At 42.7% G+C, this 17,500-nt stretch overlaps 1 protein-coding gene across 1 annotated transcript in view; it reads right to left on the bottom strand.

Moving 5' to 3' along the window:
- Positions 1-17,039, bottom strand: part of LOC123512595 (blood vessel epicardial substance-like) — a 29,535-nt gene extending 12,496 nt beyond the window's left edge. Inside the window, 3 exon segments of the mRNA XM_045269022.1 lie at positions 225-494; positions 1,688-1,958; positions 16,478-17,039. Coding sequence (XP_045124957.1) covers positions 225-494; positions 1,688-1,936 — 519 coding nt within the window. The 5' untranslated portion in view covers positions 1,937-1,958; positions 16,478-17,039.
- Positions 17,040-17,500: the final 461 nt, after the last annotated feature.

The following is a 17,500-nucleotide window of genomic DNA, read 5'->3' as shown; positions in this document are numbered from 1 at the left end:
CTTTCCTGTCATTAATCCCACATGGAACACACAAACACCAATGCAACACCATTTAAACCCATAAAGAACACACAAACATCACTTCAACACCATTTAAACCCAAAAAGAGCACACAAACACCACTTCAACACCATTTACACAAATATAACACACAAACACCACCTCAACACCCTTTAAATCCAGGTAGAACACATAAACACCACTTCAACACCCTTTAAACACACCTTGAGGGGCTTGAACACCTTCTCGTACAGGTCAAGCAGGTCGGGGTGGACACGAGGCGGCCACACAGTGTAGGTCAGGTAGAGAACATGGGCCCCATTAAGCAGCAGAAAGGAGAGGTTCCATGCCAGGATGTCCACAGCGCACAGATCTAGGCCGGCCCACAGCGTGAACAGCAGCACTCCCACACTCAGCACAGCACGCATCACCAGGCCAGAGAGCTTGAAGTTGTGCGGCACCAGGAAGGCCAAAAGGCAGATGAAGTTGGCCACCTGTAAAGTTATTGAGGGTTTTAAAAGTGAGGTTTGTCTGGGGAGTTATGTAGCAATGGAAGATTGAAAAATATGTAGTAGATGGATGTGGAAGAGGCAAAGTAGAAGAAGTTCGTTGTGAGATGTTGGTTATATATATAGATGAATGATGTTGGCTGCCTGTGACCTGTGGAGTGAAGTTATTTGAGTGTTTAAAAGGTATGTGAAGTTTGCCATCCATGAAGTGAAGTTATAAGGTGTTGATAGATTAATAAGAATATGAAACTGACAGAAGTTGGTACAGATGATGTTGGCAAGATATATAGAAGAATGAAGTTGTCCACCTGTGACCTGTGGAGTTATCTGTGTGTTTAAATGTATGTACAGTATGCCATCAAGAGAAGTTGTCAGGATATTGGAAGAGAGAGAGAGAGAGAGAGAGAGAGAGAGAGAGAGAGAGAGAGAGAGAGAGAGAGAGAGAGAGAGAGAGAGAGAGAGAGAGAGAGAGAAACATTTGTCACCAGTTGAGAAATTAATATGCTGCATCTGCTTGATAACCAAATTCTGACGTCTTAATTTATAAACTGCTAATAGGGAAATAATGGGACACAACAAGTATAGCTTTACTTTGAAAGAGTTCCAAGCACACTCCGAGGAAATTATGTGGTCCTTTAAAACCCAGACTGGCATAAGCTGTGGCCCTAAAGTCATTGGAGTTAGAGACCCTGTAGTAAGATGATGCTGGCTTGATGTATACAAAAAAAAATAAAGTAAATAAAGTTAGTCACATGTTAAGTGGAGTCACAGAGAAAAAGAGCAGAAGTTGAAGGAGTGCTGTGGCTATACAACAAGTAAACACATCTCAGGGTAAAAGATAATCAGGAAAGGTCACCTCCCCTCCACCACCTGTCATCACCTCCACTTCCCAGCCCACCTGCTAGCAAAAATGACCTCCACCACCTCCGTCACCTGTCACTGCCTCCACTCACCCCACCCACCTGCTAGCAAAAGTGACCTCCCCTCCACCTCCTCCATCACCTGTCACTGCCTCCACTCACCCAGTCCACCTGCTAGCAAAAGTGACCTCCCCTCCACTGCCTCCACCACCTGTCATTGCCTCCACTCATCCCGCCCATCTGCTAGTTGTCCATCAGCAGGTAGACTACAGGTAGACTAATTGTAACGAGCCAGGTGGAGGTAAACTAATCACTCACCTGGAAGAGAGTGAGTGTGGCGCCGGACCACTCGGTGCAATACTCGATCTTCCGCTGTGTGTCCCTGGAGGAGGAGGAGGTGTTGCCGAGGGGCGTGGGGGCTGTGGACAGGCTGTCATTGTAACCCTCGGCCCAGGACAGATCTGCCGACTCCAGTGCCCCGGCGGGATCATCATGCTGCGCCGCCAACACTGTCACATTGTCCACCTCCCCAGCGCTCCACCAGCCTCCTCCACCCACCACTTCCATGCCCAGCCTGTCACCTCTGCTGCTGAAAAGTGCAACGGTATGGTCAGTGTGTGTGTGTGTGTGTGTGTGTGTTATTCAGCACTAAAGGAACACAAAATATTAACACTTTTCTTCATCTTTCCACCACTGACTCCATACACGTTACAAAAATTTAATGGTATCGGACTCTCTTCCCTTCCCTTCTTTCAGCAAGCTAATTGTCCTTCCTTCTGTATCATCAACTTGCCAGATACTGCAGGTTTATGGCAGCAATAGTTGTGGTGGTGGTGGTAGTAGTATCTTTACCCGACATGAGCAGCTTTCCCTGGTTCATTTTTGCTGTCTCATCCTCGGCACTGCACTAAGCTTTGTCCAAACTCACACAGAATTCACGCCCATATTTAGAAACGCCTTCCCTTCCCACTATGAGAATTTTCCAAGGCCACTGAAACAACCAGGCGGCTTTCAAAACGGTTTTTCCTTTTAATCAACTAGAAATCTTGCCAATCTATCACCAGAACCATAAAAATATTCTTAAAAACATGAGTAAAGACAACTAGCCAGGTTTTTAAGACAATTTCTTCATTAAATCAAATAGAAATCTTGCAAATCTATCACCAGAACCATAAAAATATTCTTAAAAACACGAGTAGCTTTATCTGGAACCTTTGGAAATCAGTGATGGTGGAAGAGCAAAGCGTTTAGAAATAAGGGCATCATTACCAGGCAAGCTGAGACAAGAAGAGTAAACAATAAGAGATACTGTTTTTGCTCACGCTGGATAGAGGCTGATGCTGCGAGATACCCCAAGGCAAATAATGAACTGATGAAACCCTTCCTTGATTCAACCTTAGCCTGAACTTAGCTGTACTGAATGACGAATCTGGTGTAAGGCGTGCGAGTTTTCAGTAAAGGTGCGACGTGGTGTGTTCCTGGTATGGCTATCTGAACTCAAGTACTGGTGGTGTTCGAAGCTCGAGTTAATCTGTTCCGTTCAGTTGATAGTCTTAAGTGTAACCCAGATTGTTTTTTTAGTTTGGGTTTCGTCTGGATCTGTAGCTGTAATTAATTATTATTTAAATTTTTTACTTTATGTTCTCTTATTTTCGAGTACTGTGGTGGTGTTGGAAGCTCGAGTTAACTGTTTGAGTCTTCCTTTGTCTCACTCGTCTGCCACGTCGATGGGTCAAAACAAAAGGGGCTCGACATGCGCCACGCTCTCAACGGGTGCTAGTTTCTCATATATTGCATTACTTTAACACCTTCAGTACTGAGACGCATTTTCCCCTTAAGATTTGTGTATAATTAGACCATTTTGTTGACATTAGCAAGGGTGTATGGAGGGCAGAAGATTAATGGCCGGAGTCTTCACTATTTTAATCCCCTACATGAGTTTCTGAAGGTGTATAAAATCACCAAATAGTAACCAGAAGGATTATGGAAACGTGTCATGGTACTGAAGAGGTGAACTAACAACCCATACCTTTATAAATAGAGAAAATAAACTATCACACCATACATCATAATAGTTTAACTTCATATGTTCGTTGCAAATGGTACTGGACTTTCCTTTCCTTCCCTTCCCTTCCCTTCCCTTCCCTTCCCTTCCCTTCTTTCAGCAAGCTAATTCTCCTTCTTCCCCTTCCCTTCTCTCCTCTCCTCTCTCTCCTTATCTTCCCTTCTGTATCATCAACTTCCCAGAAATTGCAGGTCTAAAGGCAGACTGCACCAACACAAACACCAGCAGCAGTAGTGGTAATGGTGGTAGTAGTAGTAGTAGTAGTAGTAGTAGTAGTAGTAGTAGTAGTAGTAGTAGTAGTAGTAATGTAAAATAAGTTGTATTGAAATTTAGTGTTCTTGTTGCTGCTGCAGTAGTAGTAGTAGTAGTAGCAGTAGTAGTAGTAGTAGTAGTAGTAGTAGTAGTAGTAGTAGTAGTGATGTTGATGATGATGATACTGTAAGAATAATGAGAGAGAGAGAGAGAGAGAGAGAGAGAGAGAGAGAGAGAGAGAGAGAGAGAGAGAGAGAGAGAGAGAAAGAGAGAGAAAAGAGAGAAAGAGAAAGAGAGAGAAAGAGAGAGAAAAGAGAGAAAAAAAGAGAAACAGAGACACACAAACACAAGACAGTCAACACAAGATCACCACAACCTTGACCTAACACACACCAACACACACCACGCAACACACAACCTTTCAAACCCTGACCCATATATCAATCCCCCCCCCTGCCTCATTATACCCCCATACCTCATCACAGCCACCCCCTCCCCCCCATCAACCCCTTCCTCCACCCCTCCTCTGCTGAAACCTAGCCTGCTGACCTCAATAATAGAGAATAAGGGGAAGAAAAGAGAGGAAGGGAGAAGGGGAAGAAAAGAAAGGAAGGGAGGAGAAGGGAAGAAAAGAAAGGAAGGGAGAAGGGAAGAAAAGAGAAGAAGGGAGAAGGGAAGAAAAGAAAGGAAGAGAGAAGAAGGGGAAGAAAAGAAAGAGGAGAGTTTTTAAAAGTGTTTAATAGTAAATTAGGTATTATTTGTGTTTATTGAGGGAATTATGGATCAATCGGTCTCTCTCTCTCTCTCTCTCTCTCTCTCTCTCTCTCTCTCTCTCTCTCTCTCTCTCTCTCTCTCTCTATCTATCTATCTATCTATTTATCTTTCTTTCTTTCTTTCTTTCTTTCTGTGTGTGTGTGTGTGTGTGTGTGTGTGTGTGTGTGTGTGTGTGTACCCAAGTCTCCATGTGTATCACGCCTTTCTTTTCCTCTCTCTATTATTTAAAGGTTTCCTCCTCCTCCTCCTCCTCCTCCTCCTCCTTCTCCTCCTCCTCCTCCTCCTCCTCCTCTCCCTCTTTCTCTTCTGCTCTTCCTCCTCCTCCTCTTCCATAATACACGCATCAGTTATCTATGCGCACACACACACACACACACACACACACACACACACACACACTTTCTCCTTTATTCCCTCTTTACTGCTTCCTCTCTCTCTCTCTCTCTCTCTCTCTCTCTCTCTCTCTCTCTCTCTCTCTCTCTCTCTCATACCGACATGAAAGCCACATCCTTTTTTTTTCCCTTTTTAATCTCTCTCTTTCATGCAAACACGAATGATAAACAAAGTATGGCACGCACGTATTCTCTCTCTCTCTCTCTCTCTCTCTCTCTCTCTCTCTCTCTCTCTCTCTCTGATACAAGGAAAACGACAATATGCTGGAACAAATGAGAAAAACCCGCTAATTATCTCTGTGGCCTTGGAAAACAGTCATGATGATAGAGAAGAGCGATTTTTAAGGTGTTTTTCACGGTTCTAAAGGCAGAGTGACAAGATTTCTGCATTATCAACAGGAAAAACACTCTTGAAAACCCCGCTAATCATCTCCGTGACCTTGGAAAACAGTCGAGGGGAGGGAAAAACAGCGATTTCTAAGGTGTTTTTTACGGTTCTAAAGGCAGTGACGGAGAAACACTCTTGAAAACCCCGCTAATCATCTTTGTGACCTTGGAGAACAGTCGTGATGAGAGAACAAAGCGTTTCTCAGTACGAACCATAGCCCAGTACAGCTCAGCATACCACAGCACAGCACGAGGCAATATAATGCAGCGTAGCACAGCATAATTCTCTCTATACCTGTTTTATGAGAAGGTTTATCCCAAATATCCTGAACTAATCCTGTAATGAAGGCTGATGTTACGCTGATGACTTGCAATTTAATTTATGGTGAGGTTATTAGTGTGTGTGTGTGTGTGTGTGTGTGTGTGTGTGTGTGTGTGTGTGTGTGTGTGTGTGTGTGTGTGTGTGTGTGTGTGAATGCACTTTGTAAGAGAGCAGCACAGGACTTTTAAAGCGGAGGGTCTCTCTCTCTCTCTCTCTCTCTCTCTCTCTCTCTCTCTCTCTCTCTCTCTCTCTCTCTCTCTCTAAGTAATTTAAAAGAACATATTTAACATTCTTCACTACCAATAAAAAGATTAACTATAATGTAAAGAGAGAGAGAGAGAGAGAGAGAGAGAGAGAGAGAGAGAGAGAGAGAGAGAGAGAGAGAGAGAGAGAGTATAGAGTGCATGACCAAGATCAATACCGACAGAGGGAGTGCAGTTTGCTTGTGTGTGTGTGTGTGTGTGTGTGTGTGTGTGTGTGTGTGTGTGTGTGTGTGTGTGTGTCTCCAAGGCGTGTACACATGTACGTTCACAACTCACATGAGGAAGTAAATTGTTGGCTTTATCTTTCCTGCACACACACACACACACACACACACACACACACACACACACACACACACAGACAACCTCGTAAGGGACAACACATCTGCTGCTGCTTGTTCTTCCTTTGTGTCCTTTTATGTCCCTCACTGTAACTACTACTACTACTACTACTACTACTACTACTACTACTACTTCTACCACTACCACCACCAATACTATTACTGCTACTACTACTATCACCACCCCTACCACCACCACTACTACTACTACTACTACTACTACTACTACTCCCGGTAATGCCACACAATAATAGGCGCCCTAAAACATTTATGATGAGGGTGTGGTCCAGAGAGAGAGAGAGAGAGAGAGAGAGAGAGAGACATACCAGCAATGACACGGCTAATTTGTTGTGACGACACTTAAATTTACGACCAGAACGTCACTACTACTACCGCTACTACTACTACTATTACTACCACCACCACCACCACTACTACCACCGCAACTACTACAAGTATATAATCTTATTTATGACTGCGCTGAATTCCTCTCTCTCTCTCTCCCTCTCTCTCAGGCATTCCGGTCCTTCCTCCTCCTCCTCTTACTCCTCCTCCTCCTCCTCCTCCTCCTCCTCCTCCTCCTCCTCCTCCTCTTAAAGTACTCCTTGACCTTTCATACCATGTGGCTAAATCATTGTACTTTTCTGCAGTAGACACGTGTACTTCTCTATTCTTACGTCTGTCGCTGCCACCCTCCCTCCCGCCCCACCCCCACACCACCCCCGCCCCCCCATCACCTCCTTATAAATTAACTAATCTTTCTTTCAGTGTTGCCAAGTTACTATGTTCTGTTGTATCTTGCATGTGTTTCTATTGGTATTGATTTTGTTTATTTATCTATTTATTTATCTATTTATATTTATTTTATTTTCATTTATTTAATTTATCTTATTTATCTATTTCATTTTTTTTTTTTTTTGCTAATTCTTTACTGATCTTTTAGGGAAGTTGCATTCGAGTGTGGGCATTTTTTTTTTCTTCGTTATTTTTCCTCTTGCATAAAAAAAAAAAATCTCCATTTTCTACCACACATATTCAGTACCGTACATTTAAACCCTTCAGCACCATGACGCGTTTCCATATTCATTCTGGTGACTATTTGGTGATTTTATACAGCTTCGGAAACTCATGTCGGGGATTAAAATAGTAAAGACTGTGGCCATTAATCTTCTACCCTCCATACACCCTTCTTAATGTTAATAAAATGGTCTAATGGTACTCAAATCTCAAGGTAAAAATGTGTCCAAGTACTTAATGGGTTAGAATAGTGAAAACTGTGGCCATTAATCTTCTGACCTCCATAGACCCTTCCTAATGTCAATAAAATGGTCTAATGGTACTCAAATCTCAAGGTAAAAATGTGTCCCAGTACTGAAGGGGCTAATATTCACTAAATCATCTTAAGTTTTCATCAATATACATTTTATTTTCACTACTACTACTACTACTACTACTACTACTACTACTACTACTACTTCTACCACTACTACTACTTCTGTTACATTCTCTTCCTCATTCTTCTCTCGCTCTTGTTTCTTTTTTCTTTTTATTTCGCGCTCTCTCTCTCTCTCTCTCTCTCTCTCTTGTCCTTCTTTTTGTCTCTTTTTCGCTCCTTTTTTTTGACATTTCTCTAACTTAATTATTATCATTATTGCCTTATTGCTTTACACTTCCTTCACATTCTTATTCCAGTGTTATTCTCTTCTCTTCTCTCTTCTTCTCTTCATTTTTCTCTTCTTCTCTTCCCTTTTCTCTCATATTCTCTTCACTTTTCTCTCATGTTCTCTTCACTTCTCTCATGTTCTCTAATCTCATATTCTCTTTACTTCTCTTTGTTCTCTACACTTCTCGCTGTGTTCTGTAACCCTCTCATGTTCTCTTCCCTTGAACGCGAGTGCCTCTGTCATGCCACCACACGCTCTCTCTCTCTCTCTCTCTCTCTCTCTCTCTCTCTGAAAAAGCTACACATTAGGGTCAGTCTCGTTTCTAGTGGTAGTTTTTTCTTTTTTTTTCGTTTCTCTCCCCTTTTTCATTGGTGATTTCACTATTTTGGTGATATAAATGACTTGGGAGTGAGTATTTTTCTGATTTGGTGATAAAAAACGACTTATGGGTGAGTTTTTTTGGTATTTTCCCTTCTTTTTATTGGTGATTTGGAGATAAGAACGACTTGCGAGTGATTTTCTTTCCTTTCTTCACTTTCCTCATTGGTGATTGAGTAAAAAGGCCTTGGAAGTGAGTTTTTTTTTGTTTTCTTTCCCGTTTTTCATTGGTGATTGTAAGTAAAAAGGCTTTGGAAGTGAGTTTTTTGCTTTTTCTTCGTTTTTCATTGGTGATTGTAAGTAAAAAGGCCTTGGGAGTGAGTTTTTTTTTTCTTCGTTTTTCATTGGTGAATGTGGGTAAAAAGGTCTTGGGAGTGAGTTTTTGTTTTTCTTCGTTTTTCTTTGGTGATTGCAAGTAAAAAGGCCTTGGGAGTGTTTTTTTCTTTTCTTCGTTTTTCATTGGTGATTGTGAGTAAAAGGCCTTGGGGTAAAAACGACTTAGGAGTGAGTTTTTTTCCTTTCTTCCAGTTTTTCATTGGTGACTGGAAGGTAAAAAAACGACTTGGGAGCGAGTTTCTGTTTCCTTCCCTTTTTCTTCATTGGTGATTGGGATAAAAAAAAAAAAACGACATAAATATCAGGTAAGGTCAGGTCATAGGTCGGGAAGTTTGACCTTTGCATCGACGCTTCTCTCATCTTGTTTCTTATCTTTCTATTCTGCTCTGTCCTTCATGTTCTTCTGCCGACTTTCTCTCTTCTTCCACACTTCATATACAGTTCCCTACTTCTCTTATATGTTAGATTCTCCAAAAATGTAACTGTCACATATTTTCTTCATTTCTCTCTTATTTCTTATCTCTCTATTTTGCTTTGTTCTTCAAGTTCTTCTGCCGACTTTCTCTCTCTTCTTCCACACTTTATATACTCTTTCGTTCTTCCCTTGTGTCCTTAGATTGTCAAAAATGGTCCTGTAATATATATTTTTCTTCTCTTGTGTCCTTAGAGTGCCCAAAAAGTAACTCTATAATGTTTTCTTCTTCTTCGCTGACTTTCTCTCTTTTTCCACATTCATTTCACTGTTTCCTTCTTCTCTTGTGTCCTTAGATTGCACCTCCCCAAAAAAAATGGTCCTCTAATATTCTCTTCTTCTTCGCTGACTTTCTCTCTTCTTCCACACTCCATACATTGTCAAAATTGTCTAGTATGTTTCCCCACGAGTTAAGAGGTTAAATATTCATAGCTCCGGTAACTTGCCTCTAAGCACGAGACCTATCACCTCTACCTATACCAGAGCCTGTATGGTAAAATAAATAAATAAATAAATAAGAAAATAAATAAATAAATTGAAAAAATAAATAAAGGCTACATATACTTACCGCAACCTATAATTTCCCTCCATAAACTTCTTATCACTAAAACTTCCCAATTAACTGCACTAACATGATAAATCACCTCACTTCACTCATGCATGAACGTTTTAGCGACCCATTTCCTTCCTCCTCCTCTTCCTGTTCCTCTTCGCTCCTCCAGTCCATGCATTATTCCTGAACACTCTTGCTTCTTATCTGGAATGCTTTTAACAGGCTTTGGTTGGTAGTATATAGATTTCTAAGCCTTTCAGGAGTGTTTGTAGCGATTCTAGTGACAGGTTATGGATTCAATGCCATCAATATTTCACAATAACACGCATAAGAAACTGACTCGTGTTCAGAAAGGCTTTGTTCTCCACCAAGACTGTGTTTCTCCTGTTAATAATCCAGAAATGTAGTTAATCCGTTGCTAGAACATTAAAAACACCCTTAAAAATCTGTTACTTCACCACGACTGTTTTCTAAGGCCACAGAGATGACTAGACGGGTTCAGCAGAGTGTTTCTTTTGTTAATTGCGTAGAAATGTAGTTAATCAGTTGCTAGAACATTAAAAACACCCTTAAAAATCTGACACTTCACCACGACTGCTTTCTAAGGCCACAGAGATGACTAGCCGGGTTCTGTAGAGTGCTTCTCCAGTTAATAACGTAAAGATGTAATAAATATGTTGCTGAAATATTAAAAACACTCTTAAAAATCTGTTACTTCACCACGACTGCTTTCTAAGGCCACAGAGATGACTAGCCGTGATCTGTAGAGTGTTCCTTCTGTTAATAATGTACAAAAACTTCATAATATTTCACTAAAACAATAAAAAATCCTTAAAAATCTGCGTACAGTCAAATGAAGCCTTTTGGAAACAGCGGAGATGCATCCACGAATGTTTCAATATATGGTCCTTTAAATCCTTCAGTACTGGGACATATTTCTATCATAAATTTTTGATGTGATTAGACGAGTTTATTGGCATTAGCAAGGCTCTTTGGAGATCGGAAGATTAATGGCCAAAGTCTTCACTATTTCAACCTCTTCAGCACTGGGACACATTTTATTTTGAGATTTCTGCACGATAAGACCATTTTATTGACATTAGGAAGGCTCTATGGAGGTCAAAAGATAAATGGCCAATGTCTTCACTATTTCAACAACCTCTTCAGCACTGGGACACATTTTACTTAGAATTTCTGTACGATAAGACCATTTTATTGACATTAGGAAGGCTCTATGGAGGTCAAAAGATTAATGGCCAATGTCTTCACTATCTTAATCACCCAATACAAGTTTCTGAAGCTGTATAAAATCACCAAATAGTAACCAGAATGAATATGGAAAACGTGTCCTGCTACTGAAGGGGTTAAGTAATCTATCACGTGACCTTTGAAAACAGCCGTGCAGAAAATAACGCGTTGCTGAATACAAGCCTATGCATAATACACAGACTCGCCACATTCCTGCCCCACTCGCATTAAAAGCACTGTCTGAATTATATAGGAGAAAGCAGTTTGAGTTTTTTGCAAGCCTCGGTAAGCATGGAGAGTCCTCAACATGGATCCTTCCTTCTTGATATCCTCGTTTGTCCAGGAATTGCGTGTTTACCCCTTCAGTACCAGGACGCGTTTTCATATTCCCTCTGCTTACTAGTTGGTTATTCTATACGGCTTCAGAAATTTATGTGGGCGATTAAATTAGTGCAGACTGTGGCCATTAATCTTCTGACCTCCATTGACTTTTGCTAATGTACATAAATTTGTCTAATCGTGCACAAAACTCATGGTCAAAATGCGTCCCAGTACTGAAGGAGTTAATGTGTGTGTGTTTTTAGTCGTTGTGTCTTCATTAACTCCATCAGTACTGGAACGCATTTTTATCATGAATTTTGGTGTGATTAAACGATTTTATTGACATTAGCAAGGGTCTATGAAGGTCAGAAGATTAATGGCCATAGTCTTCACTATTCTAACCCATTCAGTACTTGGACACATTTTTTACCTTGAGATTTGTGTACCATTAGACCATTTTATTGACATTAGGAAGGGTCTATGAAGGTCAGAAGATTAATGGCTAGAGTCTTCACTATTCTAATCCCATACATAAAGTTTCTGAAGCTGTATAAAGTCACCAAATAGCAAGTAAGCAGAATAAATATAAGAAAACGCGTCCTGGTACTAAAGGGATTAATATTAGCTAAACCCACTACTGTATCTTATCTCTATCTGGGAAGACAATGTGAACTGTTCCTAGCATTAAAAAACACCACATTTTAATCCAGCGCACCGCCTCCATTACAAATACACACAAAACTTCCATACTTAATACCAAAAAGCTCACACACACACACACACACACAGAAAATACAAGAAAATAAAGAAAAAAGAAACGATAAAAGAAAACCAAGACAGAAAACACACAAAGAAATTAGAACATATGGAGATAAGAGAGAAAGCACACACACACACACACACACACACACACACACACACACACACCAATTTGTACGAGGATTAGCACATTGATCCGGTACAAAAATTTCAAATAACGAAACTGATGCTCTCTCTCTCTCTCTCTCTCTCTCTCTCTCTCTCTCTCTCTCTTGCAGACAACACAACCTTGTCCTCTCTTGGCAATCCATCTCCTTCTCTGATCTCTATACAAACGCTGCCTTCTCGTCACCAAACAAGGCTTACGGAGAAAAGAGGGATAGAGACAGAAAAAAAGGGTACATTAATCACCGTTTGGCAGTCACTTGTTTACTCTGGGCAGGAGTGGAGAGGTGGAGAGGAGAGGAGGGGCGGAGTTGGCGGGCGTACGATCAAACGAGTGCGTGTTTGAAGCCGAGGTGGAATTGAGAACTTGCGAGAATGATTGAGAGAGAGAGAGAGAGAGAGAGAGAGAGAGAGAGACTGGGTATTTATCTCTAATCCTTCAAGATACAATAACATACGTACTTGAGAGAGAGAGAGAGAGAGAGAGAGAGAGAGAGAGAGAGAGAGAGAGAGAGAGAGAGAGAGCTTGGCCATCTATCTCAATCCATCCTACCTTTCCCTAAGATACCATAACATAGGTATATACACAAACTCAACCCAGCATTGTCACCTCCACTAATTCTCTCTCTCTCTCTCTGGCAATCAAAGGTCAAACACTAATACTTTAGGGTCTGCCGGCTGGTTAACTCGCTCTAGCTCTTTCCCTTTCCTGTCACATCGCTGAAAAAACACCCTCCTTTAACACACACACACACACACACACACACACACACACACACACACACACACACACACACACACACACACACACAGACGATGCCAAACCCAACTTCATTCGCGAAAGAAGAAAATCATGAAGACTATTTCAACACCACAAACAAACACGGTCTCCAAACTGACAGGCGAAATGAGACAATGCGGGGGAGAGGGAGGGAAGGAGGGAGGGAGGGAGGGAAAAGAGAGAAAAAGAAAAGAGCGAGGTGCAAAAAGGAGACACGAGGAAGAGAACGGGAGAGAGGGAAATAGGAGAGACAAGAAGGAAGGGGGTGGTGAGATAAGAGGAAGGAGGAACAGGAGAGGCAAGGAGACGAAAATGGAATGGAAATTGGAACAAGGAAACGCAGGTGACCGAGAGAGAGAGAGAGAGAGAGAGCTGTCATACAGGTTAACACAGAACAGGTGCAAGCAACATTCGTGCCAAGAGGAAAGATGAGAAAAGCAAGGAAAAAGGGAGAGAGAGAGAGAGAGAGAGAGAGAGAGAGAGAGAGAGAGAGAGAGAGAGAGAGAGAGAGAGAGAGAGAGAGAGAGAGAGAGAGAGAGGAGGAAAAGATAAAGAGATGGATGGAAGTGTCACGCTGGTAAAAGATTAGACAAAAAATAAATGTCCTTGCATTTAATCCAACGAGAGAGAGAGAGAGAGAGAGAGAGAGAGAGCACCACTGCATATAACACTTTTGGAACACTGAGTTACTATTCTCTTAACTTACAATTAACTAAGGCGAGGTAATGCGTTAGGGAGGAGGAAAAGGAGGAGGAGGAGGAGGAGGAGGAGGAGGAGGAGGAGGAGGAGGAAAGGCAAAGGTCACAAATGGTGTTTAAGACATGAGGGAAGAGATAAGATGAGAAAAGGTGGGAGAGAAAAGAGGAAAAGGTGGAAGATAAGAAGAGGTGGAAGGGAGGAGGAGGAGGAGGACGGAGAAGGAAACAAAAGAAGGTGAAGAAACAAGAGGAAAATTAGAGAAGAGAAAGGACGAAGATGGAAAAAGGAGGAGAGAAGAAAGGAAATAACAAAAGGGGAAGGAGACAAGAAGGAATGACAAAAGGAAAGGAGAGGGAAAAGAAAAACAGACAGGAAAATAGGGAAAATTATCATAGAGAGAGAGAGAGAGAGAGAGAGAGAGAGAGAGAGAGAGAAATACCCTAAAACTTCTTCAATTCTGAGTCTGGCATATCATTTTCTCTTCATTTTTAATCTCAGCAAAGACTCAAACAATTTAATAGTTTACCCCGCGTGCCTGCCCTCTGAGTCACACACACACACACACACACACACACACACACACACACACACACACACATGCACGCACGTACACACACACACACGTCACGTTAACAAAAAACATGAAGAAAAATTATAGAATCTCATTTTGTTCCTTCATCGTGACATGTACGGCATCTCTCTCTCTCTCTCTCTCTCTCTCTCTCTCTCTCTCTCTCTCTCTGTGTGTGTGTGTGTGTGTGTGTGTGTGTGTGTGTGTGTGTGTGTGTGTGTGTGTGTGTGTGTGTGTGTTTCTCTTTGTTTCTGTCCCTGTGTGTTCTCTCTCTCTCTCTCTCTCTCTCTCTCTCTCTCTCTCTCTCTCTCTCTCTCTCTCTCTGTGTGTGTGTGTGTGTGTGTGTGTGTTTTCTCTTTGTTTCTGTCCTCTCTCTCTCTCTCTCTCTCTCTCTCTCTCTCTCTCTCTCTCTCTCTCTCTCTCTCTCTCTCTCTCTCTCTCTCTCTCTCTCTCTCTCTCTCTCTCTCTCTCTCTCTCTCTCTCTCTCCTGTGACATTCCACGCACGAAAGAAAAGAACTTGTTAAAACTTATCACGAAATAAAAAAAAAATCCGAACTCGCAATGTATTTTAGCGGCAAAACAATGTCACTCCAATCAGATCAAGAAGAGAGAGAGAGAGAGAGAGAGAGAGAGAGAGAGAGAGAGAGAGAGAGAGAGAGAGAGATTAATGCAGTTACGTACAAATCTTACTTTTCACATTTAAAAATACGAGAATATATAACTGATATTTAGACAGGAATGTTAAATACTACAAATTGAAGATCTCTACAAAAATACTAGTGTTTGCAGGAGGAGGAGGAGGAGGAGGAGGAGGAGGAGGAGGAGGAGGAGGAGGAGGAGAAGTTGAAATAGATTAAATAACATCAGCAGTTTCTAGTAGTAGTAGTAGTAGTAGTAGTAGTAGTAGTAGTAGTAGTAGTAGTAGTAGTATCAGTAGTAGTAGACACAAAATATCACCACAAACACCAACAACAACAACTACTACTACTACAACCACTACAACAACAACAACAACAGTAGTAGCAATAGTATCAGTAGCAGTAGTCAGTAACAGTAGTAGTAGCAGTAGTAGTAGTAACCCCTTTAAGCAGCCTTCATTCTATTCCCAGCACGTCCCTTCAGTACTATCCAACAATGTAAGTAGCCATAGGGAAGGTGATAGGCAGAACCCATAACTTTTAACTACTGTAGGGGGAAGGAGAGCCACAGAAGAGGGCAACAGACGGCTGGAGGAGGACAGGAAGGGGGGCAGGAGGGAAGAAGAGGCATAGGAGGAGGCAGGAAAAGGCAGGCAAGGGGCAGGAAAGAAGCAGATACAGGCTCATTAATTTTTACATTTACTGAACTAATTAATGCCTTCAATACTGGGACACATTTTTTACCTTGAGTTTTGTGTACCATTAGATCATTTTATTGACATCAGGAAGGGTCTATGGAGGGCAGAAGATTAATGGCAACAGTCTTCACTATTTTAATCCCCCACCGTGAGTTTCTGAAGCTGTATCATCACCAAATAGTAAGCAGAGTGAATATGGAAATGCATCATGCTACTGAAGGGGTTAAGGATGTGAGGAGGAGGAGGAGGAGGAGGAGGAGGAGGAGGAGGAGGAGGAGGAGGAGGAGGAGGAGGAAGCTTAACAATGCAAGAAATAGTGTAGACAGGATTCATGAATATATAACAAGTCGCTATGTTTATTAGGATGAGTAATGACCGAGAGAGAGAGAGAGAGAGAGAGAGAGAGAGAGAGAGAGAGAGAGAGAGAGAGAGATAAGAAAGGACGAGAGAAGTAGAGATTATAGAAATCAATACACTCTTACGTGCATGGAATTTCGCCTACATATTTCGTATTCCACACACACACACACGCGCACACACACACACACACACACACACACACACACACACACACACGAGATGGCAAATAACAAAAGACTTCTGCTGATACACACACACACACACACACACACACACACACACGGCCCGGTAGCTCAGTGGTTAGAGCGCTGGCTTCACAAGCCAGAGGACCGGGGTTCGATTCCCCGGCCAGGTGGAGATATTTGGGTGTGTCTCCTTTCACGTGTAGCCCCTGTTCACCTATCAGTGAGAAGGTACGGGATGTAAATCGAGTTGTGACCTTGTTGTCCCGGTGTGTGGTGTGTGCCTGGTCTCAGGCCTATCCGAAGATCGGAAATAATGAGCTCTGAACTCGTTCCGTAGGGTAACGTCTGGCTGTCTCGTCAGAGACTGCACCAGATCAAACAGTGAAACACACACAAGGACAAAACAACAGAACACTGCAAGTCACTAATTTACAACACTGACCACCATCACCACCACCACTTACCAACAGCATAATTACTCACCTGCACTAGTCTAGGGTGATCTGTTGGGTGTAGGCGCCTCCACGGGCCGCCCATCCTCCCTCTACACTTGGGTGAGGGGCGTGGCACTAGCGGGGAGGCCAGGACCAGCACTCAGCACACCAAGCCACCGCGCACTGCAGGAGGGGACGGCGAGACCAACAAACATGACCGGTGGAGTTGATCTTTCTTTCCTTTTTTCTCTCTTCTCTTCGCTTCCTTAAATCACAGCTGGTTTCCCTGTCACTGGAGGGGGGGGGGGTGAGTTCAAGGACCTTATTCTGTACGAGCCACACCGCCCAGTAAGTTCACGGAAGGGTAAAAAATTGCGTTTGTAATAATGCTTTACAGCAACAGGTTAATGAAATGGCACTTGGCAGGCAAGGTCGATTTCAGAAGGGTGTGTGTTGTAGTGTCCGGTGTCTACTGTGTGTCCTGGCGTGTCCTTGGTGAGTGTGGCACTGCAGGCGTGTGCTGGTGGTGCGGAGAGGCACGGAGAGGCGACAAGACATACACTCCACCGTCAAAAATAGTCTGCGGTGGCGCGGTGTGTGACGGCCACCCTCGCTGCCGCCGGAGACACCCACACGTCGTACCGCAAAACCACACCTGTGTTTCTACCTCTTACCTCCTCCCACACCTAACCCCAAGGTGTGCTCATAGGGAAGATAGGTCATGAGTCACAATTGTGTAGTAATGACGCCATAACCTTTGCCCGATTAAAGCTGCTTTGGGAGGGAAATTGCAAACTATTTTCAGCAGCGGGACAAGTCGAACGTACGCCGCCTGGCCTGCTGGTGGTCCGTGGCGGTCACAGGTTTTCGGGTTCGAAGTGAACTCAATCAATAACGAAGATGGATTTTCCCCAGGTGGTAAGGAAGACGGGATGGGATGGGATGGGTGGGTGGGTGGATGCCGGCACGGTGACTGGCGGAGGGGAAACACAAGAACGGAGAGGAGAGGGAGAGAGGAAAGTGAAACAACAACGGAGATTGATACGAGGAGGAAATGGCAAAAGGAGAAAGG

Source organism: Portunus trituberculatus, chromosome 34 (genome assembly GCF_017591435.1).
Source record: "Portunus trituberculatus isolate SZX2019 chromosome 34, ASM1759143v1, whole genome shotgun sequence".
Lineage (NCBI taxonomy): Eukaryota > Metazoa > Arthropoda > Malacostraca > Decapoda > Portunidae > Portunus > Portunus trituberculatus.
This window is presented reverse-complemented; position numbering and strand designations above follow the sequence as displayed.